Raw genomic sequence first — 24,270 nt, 5'->3', positions numbered from 1 at the left:
TACTCGGGTAGCTCGCACTAGAGTGTAAGGGAATCAGTACTCGAGTAGCTCACACTAGTGTATAAGGGAATCAGTACTCGGGTAGCTCGCACTAGAGTGTAAGGGAATCAGTACTCAAGTAGCTCGCACTAGTGTATAAGGGAATCAGTACTCGGGTAGCTCGCACTAGAGTGTAAGGGAATCAGTACTCGAGTAGCTCGCACTAGAGTGTAAGGGAATCAGTACTTGAGTGGCTCGCACTAGAGTGTAAGGGAATCAGTACTCGGGTAGCTCGCACTAGAGTATAAGGGAATCAGTACTGAGTAGCTTTCACTACTGTAGTTTTAGTCAAATGTTTCGCATCGAGCCTCATAGTTCAGAACAAGCAGTACGTTATAATATAATGACATTAATGATGTTACTTCAGTTAATAGTCGCACCAGTGTTGTTGCCTAAAATTATATTAGGGAAATATTTTCTTTTTTAATTTCTTTATTGCGAGACTAATGGTTTACAGTCAGCAGTAAAATACAATAGTTTGTCCATGCGTAACATTCCCAGTTTTCCACATAACAGTTTCGCCCCACTAGGTCCTCTGCCATCATGTTCCAGAGTTTGTCCATGCGTAACATTCCCAGTTTTCCACGTAACAGTTCCGCCCCACTAGGTCCTCTGCCATCATGTTCCAGGACCCGAAGGCCCCCCGCCCCCGAGTCTTTCACTTTGGTGCAGTTCTGCTTAGAGTTTTCCCTTCTGATCCTGTCTTTCAACTTCTGTCTATGAGTGAGATTATCCCAGATTCATTCTTTTGTATCTGACTGATCTCACTTAAAGTGATTTTTTCAACTTGGTAAAAGTGATTTTACCAAGATGAGGTAAAGAAGGTGAATTCAACATTTTTAATAGCTGAATCATATTCCAGTGTGTATACATACCACAACTCTTCTAAAATATTTTTATTTATTTATTATTGGATAGAGACAGAGAGAAATTGAGAGGGGAAGGGGAGACAGAGAGGGAGAGAGACAGAGAGACACCTGCACCCCTGCTTTACCGCTTATAAAGCTTCCCCCTGCAGCTGGGGGCTTGAACCTGGGTCCTTGCTCACTGTAATTTGAGTGCTTAACCAGGTGCACAACTGCCTGGCCCTGGGAAATTTTTCTATAGACAATTCTCTAAGCTAGTTATTTAAACAGAGCTTATCTGAGGTTTCTTTTCCAAATATTTCTTCTATTTATTTTTCTAACTATCTTTATTTATTGGAAAGAAACAGCCAGAAATCAAGAGGAGAGAAACAGAGAGACACCTGCAGCCCTGCTTCACCACTGGCAGACCTTCCCCCTGCAGATGGGGACCAGGCACTCAAACCTAAGTCCTTGCACATTGTGACATGCGCGCTCAACCAGGTGTGCCACTGCCTGGCCCGTTCTTTTATTTATTAATTGTAGGAAGAGGGTGAGGGAGAGAGAACCAGAGTACCACATGGGTGTCAGGGATCAAAGCAAGGTCTCATGCTTCAAGTCCAGCACTTAAGCCACTGTGCCCCATTCCTGGGCCTCATGTCTGATGAATCAAAGATGGCAGGCACGACTTTTATAGCATATAATGTGTGTGTGATCATGTGTGAATGCAGAAAAGGACATACTCTTCTTCTCTTCTTTATTTTTACTTAAGAGTCAGGATGCCACGTTTCCGGTTGGCAAAAGCGTAGTATACACTTGCAACGATGGCTATTCTCTTGTTGGAGACGCTGTTGCCAGATGTGGAGAAGACTTACTGTGGCTTGTTGGGGAAATGCGTTGTCAGAGTAAGTAGCCGCCAGACCGAACTTCATGTGGAAGAACAACGCAGAAAAGAACGAGCCTGAGTAAATGACCTCGCCCAGTATGCCCAACGCTTTGACTTCCAATTCCTTAAACAGCTCCTGTTTGTTTAAATTTATTTATAAAATGGAAATATTGACATGACCATAGGATGAGAGGACAATGACTGCGTACAATCCTACGCAGTTCCCACCACCAGAATTCTTTTTCCCATCCCCTCCCCTGATAGCTTTCCTATTCTTTATCCTTCTGGGAGCATGAACCCAGGGTCATTATGGAGTGCAGAAGGTGGGAGGTCTGACTTCTGTAATTGCTTCTCTGCTGGACATAGGCGTTGGCAGGTGGATCCATACTCCCAGCCTGTCTCTCTCTTTCCCTAGTGGGGCAGGGCTCTGAGGAAGTGGGGCTCCAGGACACATTGGTGGGGTCGTCTGCCCAGGGAAGTCAGGTTGGCATCATGGTAGCATCTGGAACCTGGTGGCTGAAAAAAGAGTGAACATATAAAACCAAATAATTGATCAGCCAAATTGTTGACTGATCATGAACCGAAAGGCTGGAATAATTTATATGAATAGTTTATATGAATAGCTGTTTTGTAGATAGCTAGTAGGCCTATTTTAGTTATATTCCAAAGGGCCCATGACCCTTTAGTTTTTTTTTTTTTTTTTCCTGAGTCTGAAATCTGACATGCAGGTGGACCCAAGTTACTGTCTGGGGAGATGCTGTCACGGCTGGCAGAAGGGCCAGAAAGCTGGATCAGGGAAGAGAGTAGCTCCCAAATATGGGAAAGGGGTATAAATATTATTGACTGTAAACCCCAATGATCTGATGTGACCTGGGGCCCATATTCAGCTTAGGAGCCTGTGTGACCTTTCTGTCCTGTTGTCTTTCGCCTTCAGAAATTGCATGTGTTCTACCGGCACTGGCGGGCGGCTTACAGAGCCAGCCCCAGAAGCCTTTCTACATGGTTGGTGAGAAGGTGGCCTTCTCCTGCCCGGGGGGCATGTCCTTGGAAGGCCCTTCAGCGTCTCTCTGTGGGTCCAGCCTGAAGTGGAGTCCCGAGACAGAGACTCTTCGCTGTGTGCAGCAAGGTGAGTGGCGCCCGGCTCTGGCCCAGGACCCTGCAGCAAGAGTCTTAGTGGCAGGTCCTTCGGGACTGAGTCATCATCACTGTCCTCCCCATCCCTGTCCCTCCCTGGAGGTCATCAGCACTTGAGCAATATGTCTTGTACCTGCACAGAGACACTCGGGGACTACAACGACAGCTAGAACAGTCCATTTAAAAAAAACTTTTATTACTATTTTTGTTTTTACTTTTTTTTTTTTTGCCTCCAGGGTTATTGCTGGGGCTCAGTGCCTGCACCATGAATCCACTGTTCCTGGAGGCCATTTTCCCCCCCTTTTGTCGCCCTTGTTGTTGTAGCCTTGTTGTGGTTATTATTGTTGTTGATGTCGTTCGTTGTTGGATAGGACAGAGAGAAATGGAGAGAGGAGGGGAAGACAGAGAGGGGGAGAGAAAGACAGACACCTGCAGACCTGCTTCTCCACTTGTGAAGCGACTCCCCTGCAGGTGGGGAGCTGGGGGCCTCGAACCGGGATCCTTATGCTGGTCCTTGTGCTTGGCGCCACGTGTGCTTAACCTGCTGCGCTACCGCTTGACCCCCTTTACTTTCTTTTTAAAAATAAAAAAAATCTTTTAATTTATTGGATAGAGACAGCCAGAAATCAAGAGGGGAGAGGGAGATATGGAGAGAGATAGAGAGACACCTGCAGCCCTGCTTCACCACTCATGAAGCTTCCCCCTGCAGTTGGGGACTGCGGGCTTGAACCCGGGTCATTGCACACTGTAGTGTGTGCACTCAACAAGGTGTGCTACCACCTGGCCCCCTGAGTTTTTAAAAATGTGCTTTTATGAATAGTTGAGACTATAATTCTTATAAAATCCAATGTATTTCATTTCTGGGATCTCAGATAATTAAAATTATTATTATTATTTTAATTACCACAAAGGTTATCACTGGAGCTTGGGCTTTTTCTTGATAGCTTCCTTTTTTATTAGGCAAGCCTGTTGTGACTGCGATAGCTACAGAACCTGGGTGAGACATTACTTTGTCTCCAAAGATCTCATTTCTCTTTCTCTCTCTCTCTTTTGTTAAAGGCACCCCTTCAACACAGGCAGTGCCTGAGTGCCAGCCCTGGGAGAAGCTGCAGAATTCGAGATGCGTTTGTAAAATGCCCTATGAGTGTGGGTAAGCTCTGTGTTGGCACCTAAGCAATGCTCTCCATTTCCTTCAAATCGGGGCAAAGTGGACTGATTCTTAGAAAATTAATTAATTAATTGATTTTTTATTATTTATTTTCCCATTTGTTGCCCTTATTGGTTTTTATTGTTGTAGTTGTTATTGTTGTTGTCGTTGTTGGATAGGACAGAGAGAAATGGAGAGAGGAGGGGAAGACAGAGAGGGGGAGAGAGAGACAGACACCTGCAGACCTGCTTCACCGCCTGGGAAGCGACTCCCCTGCAGGTGGGGAGCCGGGGCTCGAGCCAAGATCCTTATGCCGGTCCCTGCGCTTTGTGTCACTTGCGCTTAACCCGCTGTGCTACCGCCTGACCGTCAATTGATTTTTTTATTGGGAGGGAGGATTCAGGTATGACAGTACTTTATACGTGTGCTCGGTTTCCCCATTCTGCATGACACGTGTCTGCTAAGTACTCTCACCTCCCTCCCGCCCCCTAAGGACCTCAAGTTCCCTCTCCCTGAGCCCTTCTATCCCCTTCCCTTCCCAGAGTCCCTTGCTTTGTTGCAGTATGCCACCCCCAGTCTGAGTGGCACCCTGTGTTCTCCCTTCATGACTCTGTCTCCCAATTCCCACCGACAGATGAAGTCACCCAGTTCCTCCCGCTCTCGTGACTGTTAGGTAGAAGCACTTCTCACCAAAACGTCAAGGTCTTTGCATTTTATTCCGGACTATCTGCTGCCTGCTGCCTGTTTTTTTTTTTTTTTTTTGGCTTGTGTCCCCAGGACCAAAACCCGGTGGCAGTGAGCGGTGTTCTAATCGGGCTGGTGGCCAAGGCAGGAGCACTGCTTGTTCTCAATGAAAGATGCGGCAAAATGACGAGACTCCTCTCACTCGAGGACTTAGAGCTTGAGATGACTAGAGCTGAAATTCCCTTATAGTTTCAACTTTTAAAGCAGTACCGATCGAGAAATGAGCAGCTGCTTGTCAGATCCTTGAAATAAGAACGTCTGTATTTGAATTGTAAGGATGCCGCTTAACTTGAAGACGCTCCCCTGCAGGAGGCTGGCGGAGGAGTCACTGGGTGTTGCTGTTGTGGTCCTGGCTGGATAAGGGTGGCGGGTTAAGTCTGGCCAGGGGAGGTCTACTGGCCTGCCGAGGCTAGGCAGAGGCAAGGACCCTGAAAGTCACAGAACAGTCCTCTGGGACTAGCAACAGCCAGGATCCATATCCGTGACAGGTGAAAAGAAGCGAGTCGAGAAGCACATATGAAAACCTGGGCCCAAGAGTTCAGTGTTGACTTTGCAGCTCAGGAAATGCTACAACCCTAAGCAACGTTACTATTATTGTTGTCTTTATTTATTTATTGGATAGAGAGAGTCAGAAATCGAAGGGGATGCTAGAGAGGGAGAGAGACAGAGACACCTGCAGTCCTGCTTCATCATTTGCAAAGCTTTCCCCTGCAGGTGGGGACCGGGGCTTGAACCTGGGTCCTTGTGCGCTGTAATGTGTGCGCCCAACCAGGTGCACCGCCACCTGGCCCATGAAAGTAGATTTGTAAGCCTATAACAACGACGAGCCAATAAGCCCGTTCAGAAGACCTGAAGAGAAGATGCAGGGGCTCTCTGAGTAATATATGAGGCACCGAGGTCCAAGCCCCACCTTCTACATCCATCTTCAGCTTTTAAGAATGAAAATTTTAGAAGGGGGGGGTCAGGCGGTAGCGCAGCAGGCTAAGCACAGGTGGTGCAAAGTGCAAGGACCGCCATGAGGATCCTGGTTCGAGCCCCCGGCTCCCCACCTGCAGGGGGTCACTTCACAGGTGGTGAAGCAGGTCTGCAGGTGTCTGTCTTTCTCTCCCCCTCTCTGTCTTCCCCTTCTCTCTCCATTTCTCTCTGTCCTATCCAACAACAAACGACGTCATCAATAATAATAATAACCTCAACAATGATAAAACAACCAGGGCAACAGAAGGGGGAAAAATAACCTCCAAGAGCAGTGGATTTATGGTGCAGGCACCGAGCCCCAGTGATAACCCTGGAGGAAAAAAAAAAGAAGAATGAAAGTTTTGTATCTAATGTAACTAACAATCCTTTTTTAGGTCCTCCTTGGATGTGTGTGCTCAGGATGGAAGAAGCAAGAAGACTCTAGCTTTGACAGTTTGCAAAATGCATGTTCTGCGCTGCCAGGGGAGAAATTACACGCTCGTGAGTGGGCAGAGCTGCAGGCTGCCTTCTTCGGCTGAGAAAGCTTGTGGCGTGTGTCCGCTGTGGGGGAAATGTGATGGTAAGGACACGTGCTGTGTGTCGCTATGAGATGCGTACACCTAGATACTGAGGTAACTGAAGAGGCAGAGTATTCACTGGCATCAGAGAACTGCAACTTTGGTACAAAGATCAGACAAAAATGTGTCTGAGGAGGGACAAACTCATTGGTTGTTAGGAGAGGGGAGAGGAAGATGAGCGAAGTAGATAAGGAAAGAACTTACTGAGAGGGCCAGGTGGTGGCGCACCTGGTTAAGTGCGCACATTACAGTGCTAAAGGACCCGGGTTCAAGTCCCTGGTCCCCACCTGCAGGGGGAAAGTTTCACAAGTGGTGAAGCAGGGCTGCAGGTGTCTCTCTGTCTCTCTCCCTCTCAGTCTCCCTCACCCTCTCAATTTCTCTCTGTCTCTATCCAATAATAAATAAATTAAAATTTTTATAAAAAAGAACTTATTGATGTTCAACAGATGACTGGCTAAAGAAATTATGAAATATATATATTCATATTCCATGGAATATTACTCTACCATTAAAAAGGTGATAGTGTGGGAATTGGGTGATAGCGCAATGGGTTAAGTGTGTGTGGCATAAAGTGCAAGGACCTGCATAAGGATCCCAGTTCAAGCCCCTGACTCCTCACCTGCAGGGGAGTCGCTTCACAGGCAGTGAAGCAGGTCTGCAGGTGTCTGTCTTTCTCTCCCCCTCTCTGTCTTCCCTTCCTCTCTCCATTTCTCTCTGTCCTGTCCAACAATGATGATATCAGTAACAACAACAACAACAAAAACAAGGGCAACAAAAGGGAAAATAAATAAATAAATATATAAAAAAAGATGATATTGTGTCATTAGGACAACATAGATGGAACTGGAGGTTATTATGCTTAGCAAAGTAAGAGATGAAAGACACCTACCAGATGGCCTCACTCATATGTGGAATCTAGAGGTCCGATTTAAAACAAGTGTTTTACGGCAGTCAGTCCCTTTGCACCGGTTCAAATGAGACAAGTTATGTAATTTCTCTGTGATGGTTCCCAGGTTCCATTTAAAAATGGCTCCACCAATGCCAAGCTTTTGAAAATGCAAAAGTAATGGTACTAAGATTTTAGACTAGTCACCGATCAAATAAATCTCTGAATATATAAAAGATGCAGAGGGAGTCAGACGGTAGTGCTGTGGGTTAAGTGCACGTGGTGCAAAGCGCAAGGACCAGCGTAAGGATCCTGGTTTGAGTCCCCAGCTCCCCACCTGCAGGGGAGTCGCCTCACAGGCCGTGAAGCAGGTCTGCAGGTGTCTGTCTTTCTCTCCCCCTCTCTGTCTTCCCCTCCTCTCTCCATTTCTCTCTGTCCTAGCCAACAACAATGACAGTAATAACAGCAACAACAATAAACAACAAGGGCAACAAAAGAGAAAAAATAGCCTCCAGAAGTAGTGGATTCTAGTGCAGGCACCAAGCCCCAGTGATAACCCTGGAGACAAAAAAAAAAAAAAAAAAGAAAAGAAAAGAAAATTTATTTTTTTTAAAATGTAGGACCTGAGACCTTTCACATACTACAGAGCCACCTCTCTGGTTCAATTTTTCATTTTTATTATTTATTTTCTTCTCTGGTTCAATTTTTATACTATACTTTCAGAGTGGGAAGGTGCAGGGAGAGAAAGAGAGAGAGAGAGAGACAGAGAGAGAGAGAAAGAAAGAGAGAGAGAGATTAAAGTACCACTCTACTATCCATGGAGTCCCATGGGTGCTGTCCATGGTGGTGATGATGGAGTAGGTGTTTAATTCAGGGCCACACACATGGCGAGACGTGTGCTGTACCTTCTGAGCCATGTCCCAGGTCTAATATTTCATTTCTTTGTTTTTCTGTTTATAAGTCTTGTCATCCACCTGTTTGCCCAGGTCTTCTCAGTTGGTCCGGGGTGGAAGGATTACCTCAGTTTCTGACTCCCCTAGACAATAGTGATGTGGGGGAGACAGAGCTAGTACGCTCTTGGAGAGAACTGTCTCATGGGGCCACCTCGTAGAGAGCCCGACACCCCCCTAAAAGCCCATATTTTCTGAGTGGTACAAAAGTCTCTCCCTTTCCTGGCCTGCTTCAGGGGAGTGCTTGGTTGTGTCACTCGCAGTGCGGGTGTCTCCGGTTCTCTAGTCTCTGCAATGTGACTTTGGACTATTCAACCTCCATGAGGAGGCTTTACGCTTCTCTTTCTCTCTCTCTTTCTTGTTTATTTTTTTCTCCAGCCCAGAGTGGTAAATGCATCTGCAGAAGAGCATCGGAGTGTGAAGAAGGAGGATTTAGCATCTGTGTGCGAGTAGATGGTGGGGAACATACAATGACGGAGTGTGAGGCTGGTGCTCTCAGGTGCCAAGGGCAGAGGGTTTCCGTCTCCAGTCTAAGGCCCTGTGAAACCTGACCCCAGTAGGCCTGCAGGAGGCGTCCTCGGCTCATCTGGAAGCTACTAGTCTGCTGTCATTGATGAAGACATGTGCATCACTGGCATTTTATGTGCCTCTTCCAGTGTGCTGGCCTCTTCTTTCTCCCACCTCTCTGCCAAGCCCTTCTATCAGCATTCCGTATCCTGTAGAAATGTTCTGTTCTCCCACACCTGACCCAGATACTCTTTTATGACTCTTTCTGCTAAAAATATGTTAGCCACACCACATCACCATGCATGAAGTCCCAGGTTCTAGCCCGTCTCCATCTGCAGGGGGAAGCTTCATGAATGCTAGAGAGGTGTTGTGGAGGGGGGCCGGGCAGTAGCACAGTGGTTAAACTCACACAGTACGAAGCTCAAGGACCTGCACAAGGATCCCAGTTCCAGCCCCTGGCTCCCCACTTGCTTCGTAAGTCGTGCGTGAAGCAGGTCTGCCCGTGTCTGTCTGTCTCTCCTTCTCTCTATCCCACCCCCAATTTCTCTCTGTCCTATCCAATAAAATGGAAAAAATGGCCACTGGGAGCAGTGGGTTTGTAGTGCTGGCACCAAGCCCCAGCAGTAACCCTGGAGGCAAACACATAAATAAATAAATAAATAAACAAACAAATAAAGGAGAAGTGCTGTGTATGTCTTTAAAGAAAGAAAAAGAAAGAAAGAAACAAATAGCCGCCGGGAGCGGTGGGGTTGTACAGGTGCCGAGCCCTGGTGGCAAGATGTGAATGTTAGCCAAGATGAAGACTACTCATGGGACTTTGTATGAGTAAGGTGTGTGTCTTTTGGAGAAACTGCTAGGCTCTCTGAACTTGACTTTTTAAATATGAAGGCTACAAGTTAAGAGTCGATAAGCTCAACGCTGTACCCAGACTTATGGACATATGCGCTTCAGCGTCACTTCATCTTTATTTGAGGAATCCTAATTCACAGCTTTGCCCCGAGGGCTCTTCCCATGTTTCTGGACAGTGTCAGGGCATCATCTCACTCTTTTTTTTAAAAAAAATTATTTATTTATTCCTTTTTGTTGCCCTTGTTGTAGTTATTATTGTTGTTGGATAGGATAGAGAGATGGAGAGAGGAGGGGGAGACAGAGAGGGGGAGAGAAAGACAGACACCCGCAGACCTGCTTTACCGCCTGTGAAGCGACTCCCCTGCAGGTGGGGAGCCGGGGGCTCGAACCAGGATCCTTATGCCGGTCCTTGCGCTTTGCGCCACGTGCACTTAACCCGCAGTGCTACCGCCCGACCCCATCATCACACTCTTTACCTTACCACCACCTTTTCCCATCCTAAGGCCTTAGGTCCCCAGACTCTCCTGAGTGTGCCCTCTTCCTCCTTCTGAACCCTCAAACTTGCAAAGTAGCTCAGAGTCCATTGAGGTTTCACCCGGTTACGTTAAGTATATTGACTCCACCTCTGGGCCAGAATAAAGTCTACAAATTGATTAGGAAAACAGTTTAGAGAGTCTTCCCTCAAAGAAGTGGAACACGAGAGGGGACACCGCAAAAAGATAAACGCATCCTTTCACAAGTAGGACTTTCGCCTTTTCCCTTAGTGACTCCAACACCACATGCAGGCTCCTTGATCTTGGCAGGAGATTGAACACTGAAATGTCAGAGAGGAAGCCACTGTGAGATGGTCACAGGAGTCTGCTGTCTTCTTGTCTGAGAATAAATAACAATTCAGTCTTCTCTTTGTGGGGCTTCTCTTTGACACGGACCCATGTGTCAAACACGAGACCTGTCATTTCCCTCCCTCCTCCAGCTGTCTTTCCTGCCTGAGCTATTGAGCGATTGCACGGCTGGGCGAGCCGCTTTCTTCAATGTGGTCGCCTTCCTCAGGGGGACACAGCTAGATCAATGTGAAGCATGGGTCTCCTACTTATTCCGTATTCATCTCTCATCAAAACAAAAGTGCAGCCCCCACTCCTGAGAGGATGTTTTTCTTCCTGCAAGTGCCAGTGTAACAGGTTTTGACTTTCTGTAGCCCTGGGCTAGGTCTCGGCCTTACCACTGCTGGTTCTGCTTCCTACTCCTCTTTAATTGTGCCTAAGCAACTAAAGTCGTCCAGGAGAATCTGTTCTGAGGGGAATACATAATCTTTCCAGGCTCTCCACATCCAAGATGGAGCTGCTTTCTGAGCAAGTGCCATTAAAAAGGTGTTTTCTGTTCCGTTTTATAGCTTAATGCTTTTCAGCCACCACGTTGCAGATGCTGCCATGACACCATCCTGACTTCCCTGGGCAGACGCCCTCACCAGTGTGTCCTAGAGCCTCCCCTCCCCAGAGCCCTGCCCCACTAGGGACAGACAGACACAGGCTGGGGGTGTGGATCCACCTGCCAACACCCATGTCTAGCGGAGAAGCAATGACAGAAGCCAGAACTCCCACCTTCTGCATCCCACAATGACCCTGGGTCCATGCTCCCAGAGGGATAAAGAATAGGAAAGCTGTCAGGGGAGGGGAAGGGATGCAGAGTTCTGGTGGTGGGAATTGTGTAGTATTTTACCCCTCTTATCAACTATGGTCTTGTCAATATTTCCATTTTATAAATAAATTTTAAAAAAGTGTTCTGACTTTGGTTAATTTAATCCTTGGGACTTACCTCTGAGACCATTTGAAGGAAGTGGTAGGGCACACAGAAAGGAAAGATCTCTCTCTCTCTCTCTCTTTCCTCCTCCTTTGTATATATTTTTAAAATTTCTTTATTGGGGAATTAATGTTTTACATTCAACAGTAAATACAATAGTTTGTACATGCATCACATTCCCCAGTTTCCATATAACAATACAACCTCCTCCTTTGTATTTTTCATGACTCTCAAGATAGAAAAAAGTCTATGAGTCATGGAGATTACAAAACTGTATTCTCCAAATCGATCTTGCTTGCAGCCTTATCACATCACTGAATAAACAAAACCCAAGGAGTTTGTCCAGTACAAAGATAAGTAAGTCAGAATGTTTTGGTGAATAAAGATTGATAAAACTTTCTGAAAAAATTATCTTTATTTATTGGCTAGACAGCCAGAAATCAAGAGGGAAGGGGGTGATAGGGAGAGAGACAGAGAGACACTTGCAGCCCTGCTTCACCACTTGCAAAGCTTCTCCCCTGCAGCTGGAGACAGGGCTCAAACCCGGGTCCTTGTGCCCTGTAACATGTACGCTCAGCCAGGTGCACCATCACCAGGCCCCTAGTTTGACAAAACTTAGAGCAAGAAAAAAATGCCATTTTTTCAGGTCATGACTTAGAGATCACATACACACACACTCACACACACACTCACACACTCACACACACACACACTCACACACACACTCACACACACACTCTCACACACACACACACTCACACACACTCAAACACACACTCACACACACAATCACACACACACACACTCTCACATACACATACATACACACACACACTCACACACACACACACTCACACACACACTCACACACACACAGACACTCACACACTCATACACACACTCACACACACACTCACACTCACACACACACTCACACACACACTCACATACACTCACACACACACTCACACACATACTCACACACACTCACACACACACACTCACACACACACTCACACCGACACTCACACACTCACACACACTCACACACACTCACACACACACACTCACACACTCACACACATACACACACACACTCACACACACACACACACTCACACACACACTGACACACACACAGACACTCACACACTCATACACACACTCACACACACACTCACACACACACTCACACACACACTCACATACACTCACACACACACTCACACACATACTCACACACACTCACACACACACACTCACACACACACACTCACACACACACTCTCATAAACACACACTCACACAGACACTCACACACACACACACACTCACACACACTCACACACACACACACACACTCACACACTACACACACACACATTTTGTTATTAATCTCTCTGCCCTTTGGCCTTAATTCATGCTGCTCTTGACTCTATCATCCCCCCCCACTGTCTAGGCCTTTTTTTTTTTTTTTTTTTTTTAGTTATAATAGTGGTTTAAAAGACCATACAATTATAAGGATATAATTCTTTTAAAAATATTTATTTATTCCCTCTTGTTGCCCTTGTTTTTATTGTTGTTGTAGTTATTATTGTTGTTGTTATTGATGTCGTCGTTGTTGGATAGGACAGGGAGAAGTGGAGAGAGGAGGGGAAGACAGAGAGGGGGAGAGAAAGACACCTGCAGACCTGCTTCACCACCTGTGAAGCGACTCCCCTGCAGGTGGGGAGCCGGGGGCTCGAACCGGGATCCTTACGGGTCCTTGTGCTTGGCGCCACGTGCGCTTAACCCACTGCGTTACCCCCCGACTCCCTAAGGATATAATTCTATACCACACTCATTACCAGAGTGCCGTCACCTCCTTGCCCTCCTCATCCTAGATGACTTCCATAATTCTAATAGTCTTAGGCATGGTTTGACTACGCCGTTTCCTCCCGTTTTTTTTTTTCCCCTCCAGTCTCTCCTATCCATATACTAACAGTTCCAATTAAGCAACTCCCTGGCTTCTTTCACTGGAAGCTTCTTTCTTCCTGTTTGTGATCTTTGTTCACTGCTTTTCTGGTAAAACGTTTCTGCTTGTTTAGCAGGGTCAGCCAAGCTAAATACTCCTGATTTACCAGAAGGACACTGGTTTTCATTGTCAGGTTAAAGGGCAAAGTGCTGAGTTGCAAAATAATGTGATTCAGAGTCCTTCGGAGCAATCTTCATCTCTTAAGTAGTCTGTGAACATCTGAGAATCTCCATGTTGACATAAACATGGAGCTGAAAACTGTTTCCGTGTGCAGACAGTGGGCAAATCCTGGGAGTGAGACTAGCAGAAGCCAGTCAGCCATCTCTTCAAGAGCAATTGCACATGCTTTTTCTTTGTGATTATTTGTTTTTTAAGGTCTTCAAGAGGACATTTTCTTTGGGTAGCATGCCCTTTTTTTATTTGTAATTAAAAAAACAGACTTATTTTATGGATTACATATCAGAGTGAGTTTCATAGGAGACAAGGGAGAGGAAGAGGCCAGAGCACACACACACTCTGGAATACGCGTTGCTGGGAATCGAACCAGGAGGCTCAAGCATGCAAGTCCAGCAATCTGCCAGAGGACCCATTTCTTATCACTGTCTTAGTATTGGATTTCCTCTTCCTGTGGAATGATTGCTTTTATTGTAATTGCAAGCCGCAGCCTCCAGGAGTTGCTGGCAGGAAGAAAGGGCAGAATGCATAAAAACACTGGTCACTGTGACTGGAAGGCACTCAGCAAATGGAAGTAAAGAAGTCATGCACTTCCACAGCGTTTCGAAATAGTGTACCTGCTTCTGACTCAGAAGATGAGTCACAGAAGACAGTGGAAGAACTGGGAAGAGACCCGTCCAGGAAGCCGGCTGGTGGCCATACACAGAGAGTGTGCAGTCCTGGCTCGGGTGGGGCTGATCCCCACAGCTGGCGTCCACAGCAGAGAAGGCTGCGATCAAAGCTCTCCCGTCCCACAGCCGCCATCCAGTGTGTGCAGACAAGGGGAGGAAGACCAGGTGGCCTCACTCACAGGTAGAACTTAAGAAACAAGGACACGAAGCGGCAACACAAAGTCAGACTTGGGCTGGGTTGGGTGTATTGCACCGAAGCAAAGGACTCTGGGGAAGAAAGGGGGTGGGGACTTTGGCCTCTTGGTGCAGGAGGGTGGGGAAGGACCCAAGCTGGAGGTGAGAGTGTTTTGCAAACACCCATCGTGGGGAGATGAGACATTGTGCCCATGTGTCAACAACTGTACTGTAAACTACCAACCCCCCCATAAAATATTTTAAAAAAAAACCACGATACGTCAGATAGTGACACACCTGGTTACGTGCTGACATTACAGCGCACAAGGACTCAGGTTCCGGCCCCTGGTCCCACCTGCAGGGGGAAAGCTTCACGAGTGGTGGAGCAGGGCTGCAGGTGTCTCTCTTTTCCCCCTCTCTATTTTCCATCTTTCCCCCTCTCAATTTCTATCTCTACCCAATAATAAATAAATAAATAAATAGTTTTTTTTAAAAGAATACTTTGAAGACTGTTGAGGGGCTAAAAGACAGAGCAAAAGAACCCACAGCTGAACTGGGATTTCCTGACTGGAGGGCTGACCTATCTGAGGTCTCTCCAGAAGGTCCGTGGCATTTGCAGGCCCAGGAACACGGTCTCCACGGGATGGGCTACTTACGTGGTTTTGCGTATCAGTCACTCAGTTTGCGTTACAACCTATGATTCAATGCTGTATTTCTGCATGTTAACGTGGCGTATACCTTTCCTTAACAAGGAGTCTGTGCCATGCTTCTAAATACTGCCTACGCATGGTAGTCATTCTATCATCAGAGTGATAAGCACCCTGAGCGAGACAATGATTGCCCTCATTTTACAGATGGGGAAATAAAGTCCAGTCAGGTTAAATGGGTTCCCCAAAGTCACCTGACTAGTAAGTGGGGAAGCCAGGATGTGCTAAGAGAAGTGCCGAAAATTCTTGTCTGGGTTTAGCCAGATATTTCATGGTGACATGGTCACTTGGCCTGATTCATATGGTTGAAGGGGAAAGCTCTGTCCAGGATTCTAGATGGGTGCAGAATGGCTATTTATTCATTATTGGACAGAGGTAGAGAGAAATGGAGAGGGGGAGAGGTAGAGATAAAGACAGAGACAGAGAGAGAGAGAGAGTCAGACAGACACCTGTAGACCTGCTTCACCACTTGTGACGCTTTTCTCCCATGCAGATGGGGACCAGGGGCTTGAACCTGGGTCCTTGCGCCTGTAATGTGAGTGCTTAGCCAGGTGTGCCACCACCCGGCCCCTGGCTATAAGGGTGTATAAAGCAGCACCAAACAAACTCACACCCCAGTGAGCCGGCTCTCCTACTGAGGGTGAGCTTGAGCTCTGCACCAACTCCGTCAGAATCCCATCACTCTACTTTGCTCCGCGTTTTGAAACTATCCGGTGCAACAAATATTGTCACTATGAGTTACACATGGCTATTCTGATTTAATTAAGCTCAATTCCTCAGCTAGAGCGTCTTCATTTCAAATGCTCATTTGCCACACAACCAGTGGCTGTCACATTGGTCGGCGCAGACACAGGACACGTTGGTCACGGCAGGAAGTTCAGTTGCACGCTGCTACTTAAAAAGTTGCTCGACTCAAAACCTGCCTGAAGGGAAGGGGCCAAGTACTGCCGTCTCTCTTCCCTTCTTGTCATTGCTTGGTTTCACACACGTCATGCCTGGGAATGGTTTCCGACTGCACTAAGAGTTTAATGAAAGCTATCTTCCAGAAAATGCACCCTTGCAATTATACATAGAAATCTGCACAGAACGTTAGTTGGATCATGGTTGCTCTGGGGAAAAGTTGCTCGAGGACGCATAGCTAATTGCTCCAAAGTTTAGTGGCTCAAAAAAACAAAGATTTATTAGTCCACACAGTTCCATCATCCAGTATTTCAGAGCAACTTAGTGTAGTGATTCTGGCTCGGGGCTTACTAGACTTCACCTGGTTTACTAGATTTGACAAATAAAAAAATCAAGATGCTCAGCTAAATATGATAGATAAATAATAAGTAATCTTTTAGTACCACTATGTCCCATGAATTAGGATATACGTTTACCAAGACAATGTTTGCACAAAATGTAAACTTAACTGGGCACCTTGTACAGTAGTACAAGACAAAATATCAACCGAGCCTTCAGTAAGCTGAGACTTTAACTGGCGCTCACAGATCCACCGCCAAGATGACAAGCAAGCTGGTGTTGGCTGTTCGCAGGAAATTTTACTTCTTTGCCACATGGACATTTTTCTAGACTGCTTGAGTACCCTCATGACATGGCAGTTGGCTTCATCCAGAGAGAGAGGAAGAGAGAGAGGAAGAGAGAGAGAGAGAGAGACAGACAGACAGACAGACATAGAGATAAGAAGGGAGAGAGATTTTCAAGGGTATGCAGTACCACTATGACCTTGCTTTACAAGCCATGCTCTGTCCTTTCTGGCATTCCGCATGACCACAAAGTTCTTCTGTTTATCTTGGCAGAGGACTAGGTGAATTCCAGGAGGCAGGAATTGTCAAAGCAGAGTTTTTCTACTTTCTCTTCCTTTTCTTTCATACTTGTAGTCCTAGGTGCTCTAACAGTCACCTAATAAATATTTAAAAGATGTAAAAATTATCTTTATTTATTTATTGGGTAGAAACAGCCAGAAATTGAGAGGGAAGAGGGAGATAGAGAAGGAGAGAGACAGAGAGACACCCGCAGCCCTGCTTCACCACTTGTGAAACTTTCCTCCTGCAGGTGGGGACCGGTGGCTTGAGCCTGGGTCCTTGTGCCCTGTGATGTGTGTGCTTAACCTGGTGCGCTGCCAGCCGGCCCCATAAACATTTGTTATGTGAATAAATACATGAATTTGGGCCTAAAATCTCTCACCTAAAATGCTCCTTTGGTCCATAGGAACAAAATTGAACTCCAGGAAGAGTTTTGTGGGGAAAGTGGTTAAAACTTGGTAACAGGAATTTGTGGAATTATACATTTAGGAATCCTGATGATGAATGATCATGATGTTAGATATTAAATGAAAGCCAGAATAAAATCTATTTTAGGATCTTTTTTGTTTGTTTGTTTGTTATGAGGGGTCTGGCTGGTTCTCGGTGCCTCCATGATGCCACCATTCCTGGAAGCATTTCTTTTTTTTTTTTTTAATTTTTAAAAAATATTTATTTATTCATTTTCCCTTTTTGTTGCCTTGTTTTTTTATTGTTGTAGTTATTATTATTGTTATTGATGTCATTGTTGTTGGATAGGACAGAGAGAAATGGAGAGAGGAGGGGAAGACAGAGAGGGGGAGAGAGAGATAGACACCTGCAGACCTGCTTCACCGCCTGTGAAGCAACTCCCCTGCAGGTGGGGAGCCGGGGGCTCGAACCCGAATCCTTATGCCGGTCCTTGTGCTTTGTGCCACCTGCACTTAACCGCTGCGCTACCGCCCGACTCCCCCGGAAGCATTTCTGATGGAGTGTGTGAGAGATACAGACGGAGAGAGGAGGAGAGACACCTGCAGCACTGTCCCACTGCTCAGAAAGCTTCATATATTTGCTTTCCTGGGTGAGATACCACCTGGCCCCAGGAGCACTTTCTATACGTCATTCCGTACATGTGTGTGCTGTGTGCTCAAACATGATGACTCCGACGTCACCAAGAAGGCTACCACACGCATACATGGAGAACTGGGGAGGGGGAAAGTGGGCCCTGCTTCAGTATCAGGTCGGAGGGTTCTTTTGAAAAAGCAAAGTATCCGGCACAGTCTGGGAACACGAATTACAACCTGAAAGAGGGCGCACAGGTCAACGTTTATGGCAACCCCCCCTTCTGTGGGGGACCAGGAAAAGAGCAGGCAGACGTTCAAAACTGACAGAGATACAGGAGGGAGGAGAGTATGTGTGGAAAACCCAGTATCTCTCTTCTTAGTGGCAGAATATTATCAAATCCTGTTACTTTTCATATCTGCTGGGACTTAAGGTCCCCAAGACAGCCAGCTGGTACGTGCAGAGCCACGAGGCTGTTACTCCGAGGGGTTTCCATGTCCTTAACGGAAGCTACCTGGGAGGCTTTGGAGGGTGTGGGCTATGTCACCGCGTCAAGACAGCCCCCTCCAGCAGAAGCGCCACCTCTCTCCTCTGAGATACTTTGCAAGTTATCAGGGTGACAACAGGAGTGAGTTGTAGAAAAAGCCTAATGGTTTATTTACTGGTGGTTTAGAGAGGGCTGCTTGTCTCTTTACATCTTCTCAAGAGGGTCTGCAGGGCAGCTTCAGCGGCTCTCTGGACACTGATACAGGGGTCTTGCCGAAGTGCCTGGAGCCCTAAAGCGGAAAAGGTAGCAGAGGTCAGTGGGTGAGAAAGACAAGGCTCCCCTTGGCATCAGTCCTAGGGAAACCCCATGGAGCTGTAAGTTGAGGCTCTATCTTCACACTGAAATGAAGAAGGAAAGAGGGGGCCAGGTGGTGGTGCACCTGGTCGAGCGCACACATTACAGTGCTCGCTTGAGGACCCGGGTTCAAGCCCCTGGTCCCCACCTGCAGGGGGGAGCTTCATGAGTGGTGGAGCAGGGCTGCAGGTGTCTCTCTCTGTCTCTCTCCCTCTGGGTCTCCCTTCCCCTCTCAATTGCTCTCTGTCTCTATCCAATCATAAGTAAGTAAAAAGATTAAAACCAAAGAAATGAAGAGGAAAATGATGACCGTGCTGACCCTGGGGTCATGTAAAGCTGACACCTCAGAGTCACTGTGCAAAGGGGGAGAGACAGGGGGTTCCTTTAGACCCTGGAGAAATTCCAACTTCAGAAAAAATAATGGAGTCTTGTATTTCTAATTTTTGGACATGGCATTTGATGCAGCCTAAGTTTCCCTGGTGGGAGGACACAGACTATACGGCAGTGTCCTGGGCAGAAATGAGGCTGGTACTCACGTGCGGTCAGCTGCTCCTGGTCTATTAAGCTGAGATAGTGGCTGGTCAGATTGAGGACAATGGCATCTAAAGTCAAGAGGAGAAAAAGGTCTGGGTGTCCTTAGAGGGGGGCAGGGTAGACCCCGTAGTCTGGCCTAGGGAACCAGCAGACTCCAGGCTTCTCCTCGCGGCTGGTGGAAGCTTGGTGGTGGCAACTATCGGGGTGTGAGTGCACGTCTGCATGGGTCACGCGCGCAGTGGAGAGATATCTGGGAGTGCCTTCAAGGGACAGCCAGGTTCCGGGAGCACGGACAGTGGCAGGGAGGGAGAGCAAAGGGCTGTATATGAGACAGCTCTTTTCTTTTTGTTTAATTTATTAAAAGTGAATTTAAATATTTATTTATTATCAGATAGAGGCAGAGAGACATTGAGAGGGGAGAGGCAGAGATAAAGAGAGAGAGACAGAGACACCTGCAGCCCTGCTTCATTCACCACTTGTGAAGATTTCCCCCTGCAGGCAGGGACCAGGGGATTTGAACCTGGGTCCTTGTGCACCATAATGCGAGCACTTAACCAGGTGCGCCACTGCCTGATCTTCCCCTCTCCTTCCTCATTTTTTTTTTTTTTTTTTAAAGACCAGAGCTCTGCTCAGCTCTGGCTCATGGTGGTGGTGCTGGGGATTGAACCTGCGATGTCGGAGCCTCAGGCACCAAAGTCTTTTGCAGAACTGCTAAGCTGTCTCTGCAGCATGTTATGGTCCTTTTCTTAAAAACAAACAAACAAAAAAAATAACAAAGTAATTGGGAGAATAATATGCATTATCCATGAGGATTTTCTTTGCACTTTCATTTATTTATTTTCCTTTTTGTTGCCCTTGTTTTCATTGTTGTTGTTATTGCTGTTGTTGTTGGATAGGACAGAGAGACATAGAGAGAGGAGGGGCAGACAGAGAGAGGGAGAGAAAGACAGACACCTGCAGACCTGCTTCACCGCCTGTGAAGTGACTCCCCTGCAGGTGGGGAGCCGGGGCTCGAACCGGGATCCTTAAGCCGGTCCTTGTGCTTGGTACCACCTGCGCTTAACCCGCTGCGCCACCGCCCGACTCCCGAGGATTTTTTTTTTTTTAGTTTTGAACTAAATATTCCAGATGGCCAAGTAAAGCCACCTCTTCAGTATGGGAAGCATAAACAGGAACAGTCCTCATGACAGAAACCAGAATTTCACAGCAGAAGGACCCTCAGAGACGCCCTTAGCCCCCCTTCGTCTCGCAGAGCAGAGGAGGCGGCCCAGTGTGGCCCCGGCTGAGCTGAGATTCGGGCGGCAGCTTCTGTCCGGGCTGAAGACAGGACAACGTGCCGCAGTCCGGCAGAGGACGCGCGGGAAGAGGAGCACCGGCTGGGGATTAGAAAGTCTGTGAGGGGCCGGGCGGTGGCGCAGCGGGCGAAGCGCAGGTGGCACAAAGCACCAGGACCGGCGTAAGGATCCCGGGTTCGAGCCCCCAGCTCCCCACCTGCAGGGGAGTCGCTGCACAGGCGGTGAAGCAGGTCTGCAGGTGTCTGTCTTTCTCTCCCCCTCTCTGTCTTCCCCTCCTCTCTCCATGTCTCTCTGTCCTATCCAACAATGATAATAACAAGGGCAACAAAATGGAGAAAATGACCGCCAGGGGCAGTGGATTCGTGAAAGAAAGGAAGGAAGGAAGGAAGGAAGGAAGGAAGGAAGGAAGGAAGGAAGGAAGGGCGAGCCTGGGAGGCGCAGTGAGGGTCTGCTGGTAGACGGTGAGCGGGGGAAGTCAGCTCAGCTGTCCACGTCCTTTGTGCTGGACGGGCCGCCGGACAGGATACAAACTCCTTCCCGGGTCTGGCTTTTTGTTTGTTTCCTGAGACTCATTCCAGTATATTCACCAGGGGAAACTTTCCGTCAGCCCACACTTAGAGGAGCGGGGCAGAGACATGTGCGGCCGGGGTCTCAGAGATGTGCTCACCTGAGAGAGATCTCCTCACCTGAGAGGTGTCCTCACCTGTGAGCTTGATGACTGCGCTTCTGATCATCTCCCAGTTGCTAGCGAAGAAGGTGAATGAGTGTGTGTGGAGGATCCACAGAATGTCCTGGTTTTTCTTTGCCTGCAAGAGACGAACATTATGGACGGGACACTGGGAAGGAAGACAGCGAGTGGGACACTTACCATGGGCCCTAAGGGGCCTCGTCTGAAGGCCATTTCCTATTTTATTGGACGAGATCTTACAGCTATTTCCAGATAAACTTAAACAGTTAAGATAAAACTTTTTGTTAAAAATTTTTAAATAATCTTTATTTATTTATTGGATCAAGACAGAACTTGGGAGGGGAGGAAGTGATAGAAAGGGAGAGAGGGGGGTCGGGCGGTGGCGCAGCGGGTTAAGTGCACGTGGCACGAAGCACAAGGACCGGCGTAAGGATCCCAGTTCGAGCCCCCGGATCCCCACCTGCAGGGGAGTCGCTTCACAGGCGGTGAAGCAGGTCTGCAGGTGTCTGTCTTTCTCTCCCCCTCTCTGTCTGCCCCTCCTCTCTCCATTTCTCTCTGTCCTACTCAACAATGACATCAATAACAACAACCATAATAACCACAACAATGGTAAAACAACAAGGGCAACAAAAGGGAACAAATGGCCTCCAGGAGCGGTGGATTCATGGTGCAGGCACCGAGCCCCAGCAATAACCCTGGAGGCAAGGAAAAAGGAAAAAAAGGAAAAAAAATAATAAAAAGGTTTAAAGAGAGAGAAGGGGGAGAGAAAGAGACTGGCTCACCACTCACAAAGCCTTCCCCCTTCAGGGGTGGACTGGGGCTTGAACCTGGGTCCTTGTGCACTGTGACATGTGCGCTCGACCAGATGTGCCACCACCTGGCCCCGGTTAAGATAAAACTTAAGTAGAAAGATAGGGGCCTAAGTAGGGGATGGATCAAATACGATTCTGGAATCTAGGAGGACAGATGGCAATTAGAGAGAGAGAGAGAGAAAACCCTTGATCCATTGTCTACTTTTCTGGGATCTGTCCCGACCCCTGTCCTGCCTTTGTGGGGGGCACCAGCCAATAGTCTGCTCACCAGTTTCACACAGAATTGCCTGTAGAAATCCCTGGCCCTCGGTACATCGTGACCGTCAAAGAGATGATCTAATACCCCAGAGACTTCTTGGAGACCCAGGAAGGGAAAGCAGATGTTCAAGACATCACGGCAGGCCTGAAAAGCAACATTTTTCTGTATCATAGTCCGTAAACGAAAGGATCTGTTTGCAGAAGGGAAGACATGTGGACTAATGTTGGAAAGGAAAAAAGCAAAACAAACAAACAAACAACCCCTCCCCCAGGACTTGAGGTGGCTGGCACCTTCCCACTAGTAATGACGGAAAAGTAAAGTAGCAAGCGTAGGGGCCCACACAAGGATGCTGGTTCGAGCCCCCGGCTCCCCACCTGCAAGGGGGGGGGTCATCTCACAAGCCGTGAAGCAGGTCTGCAGGTGTCTCTCTCTCTCCCCCTCTCTATCTTTCCCTCCCCTCTCAATTTATCTCTGTCCTATCCAATAAAATGGAAAAAATGGCCTCCAGGATCAATGCCTTCATAGTGTCGGCACTGAGAACGCTGTAGGTAAAAAAAGAAAAGGAGAGAGAACATAGTAAACTTTCCCGGACAAAGCAAGAAGCCACCCAGCACTCAGGTTCGACTGGAAGGATGACTTCAGGCTGGGCTCCTAGTCCGGCGAGAGCAGGACTTCCGATTCTCCTCATTCACGGGAGGCAAGAAGGTGCAGGTGTCTGTGCTGGTCACTTACAGCTCCGATCCTGGGGTTGGGATCCCAGAGGTGGAGAAGGAAGGAAATCATGCTCTTTTTAATTTCCTCTGTAAAAAAGAGCTTCCACTTTTTCCCCGATAAGGATGCCAGATTCTCAAACAAGAGGGTGGCCGTCAGTCTCACGTCATCCTGCCCCTGTGGTGACAGATGTGTCCTGAGTGAGTCCCCATCACCGGCGGTGCTTGCCGGCAACCCTCCCCCACCTCGCCTGAGGACGCTTCAGCACAGCGAGGCTGGGATCCAGGACATTCTTGTCACAGCCTCTAAGGGTTCCAGGAATCCATCTTGCTTTCCCAGAAGTCCTTGACCTGTACTCCACAAGGGTAAACAACTGTGGGCTTGAGGGCTTAAGTGGTACCAGAGAGAGAAGTCTTGATTTACACCTTTGGATAGCTGATGGGGAGGACTGACCACAGGAATGACAAACTGAGCGCTGGCAGCAGAAGGCCAGGAAGGGTTCCTGTTTATTTTGGATTTCACACACACCAGCCGGAACACATCAGTAGCCTACAATTATGGGACCTTTTTAAAAAAAATCTAAACTGCCTAACATCTGGGATACTTCTTCAAGATTTCAAATACTTCCTAAAGGGATCACAGATAGCTCAGGAATTTGGGCCTTAAGTCAGGAAGAGAGAGAGAGAGAGAGGTTAATCAAACAAACAAGTACCTAGCCCTGCTTTTGCATGTGAGAGATTATAGACTTTTCTTTCTTTTTAAAATTTCTTTACTGGGGGGTTAATGAGAGACCTTTCTTATATATTGTTCAGGAAGGCCGAGTCAGGTAGTGGGGACAATGACCATCTGTTACTTTAGAGACTTTGTTGACTGGCTCGGAGCTTTAACAAAGAGCAAAGAATTTCCCGGAGGCTTTCTTTCTCAGGTCTATAAATGAAGTTTAACATACTCATATGGAAACAGAAGGATATTGGGAGAAGTCATCTTGAGTAATAGAATATTATTTAGCTAAAAGGGGAGCAGGTCCAAAAAGACTGTTACCATGGATAGAAGAAGCCAGAGGAAGTCAGTTTGATGGTAGGGGCACAAGAAGTTGCCACACAGACAAGAATGGCATGAACAAAGGAAGTTCAGAGAGAGATCTTTAAAAAAAAAAAAGGTGGCTCTTCTAGGGCAAGGCCAGGGAAATTAATTTTACTACATTGAAATTAAATCTACCAACTAATCTGAGAGCTTA

At 47.3% G+C, this 24,270-nt stretch overlaps 2 protein-coding genes across 2 annotated transcripts in view; one reads left to right on the top strand and one right to left on the bottom strand.

Annotated features, from left to right (window-relative positions):
- Positions 1 to 11,246, top strand: part of C7 (complement C7) — a 54,615-nt gene extending 43,369 nt beyond the window's left edge. The window contains exons 14-18 of the mRNA XM_060183866.1: positions 1,654 to 1,786; positions 2,702 to 2,893; positions 3,961 to 4,051; positions 6,142 to 6,326; positions 8,539 to 11,246. Coding sequence (XP_060039849.1) covers positions 1,654 to 1,786; positions 2,702 to 2,893; positions 3,961 to 4,051; positions 6,142 to 6,326; positions 8,539 to 8,711 — 774 coding nt within the window. The 3' untranslated portion in view covers positions 8,712 to 11,246. The remainder of the gene's footprint in view (positions 1 to 1,653; positions 1,787 to 2,701; positions 2,894 to 3,960; positions 4,052 to 6,141; positions 6,327 to 8,538) is intronic.
- Positions 11,247 to 18,522: 7,276 nt separating this feature from the next.
- The window catches only part of MROH2B (maestro heat like repeat family member 2B), a 79,928-nt gene continuing 74,180 nt past the window's right edge, over positions 18,523 to 24,270 (bottom strand). The window contains exons 38-42 of the mRNA XM_060183867.1: positions 23,055 to 23,210; positions 22,332 to 22,466; positions 21,267 to 21,369; positions 19,271 to 19,336; positions 18,523 to 18,669 (exon numbers count right to left, since the gene is read on the bottom strand). Of these exons, the coding sequence (XP_060039850.1) occupies positions 18,563 to 18,669; positions 19,271 to 19,336; positions 21,267 to 21,369; positions 22,332 to 22,466; positions 23,055 to 23,210 (567 nt within the window). The 3' untranslated portion in view covers positions 18,523 to 18,562. The remainder of the gene's footprint in view (positions 18,670 to 19,270; positions 19,337 to 21,266; positions 21,370 to 22,331; positions 22,467 to 23,054; positions 23,211 to 24,270) is intronic.

This window comes from Erinaceus europaeus, unplaced genomic scaffold (genome assembly GCF_950295315.1).
Source record: "Erinaceus europaeus unplaced genomic scaffold, mEriEur2.1 scaffold_273, whole genome shotgun sequence".
In the NCBI taxonomy this organism is placed as follows: domain Eukaryota; kingdom Metazoa; phylum Chordata; class Mammalia; order Eulipotyphla; family Erinaceidae; genus Erinaceus; species Erinaceus europaeus.
This window is presented reverse-complemented; position numbering and strand designations above follow the sequence as displayed.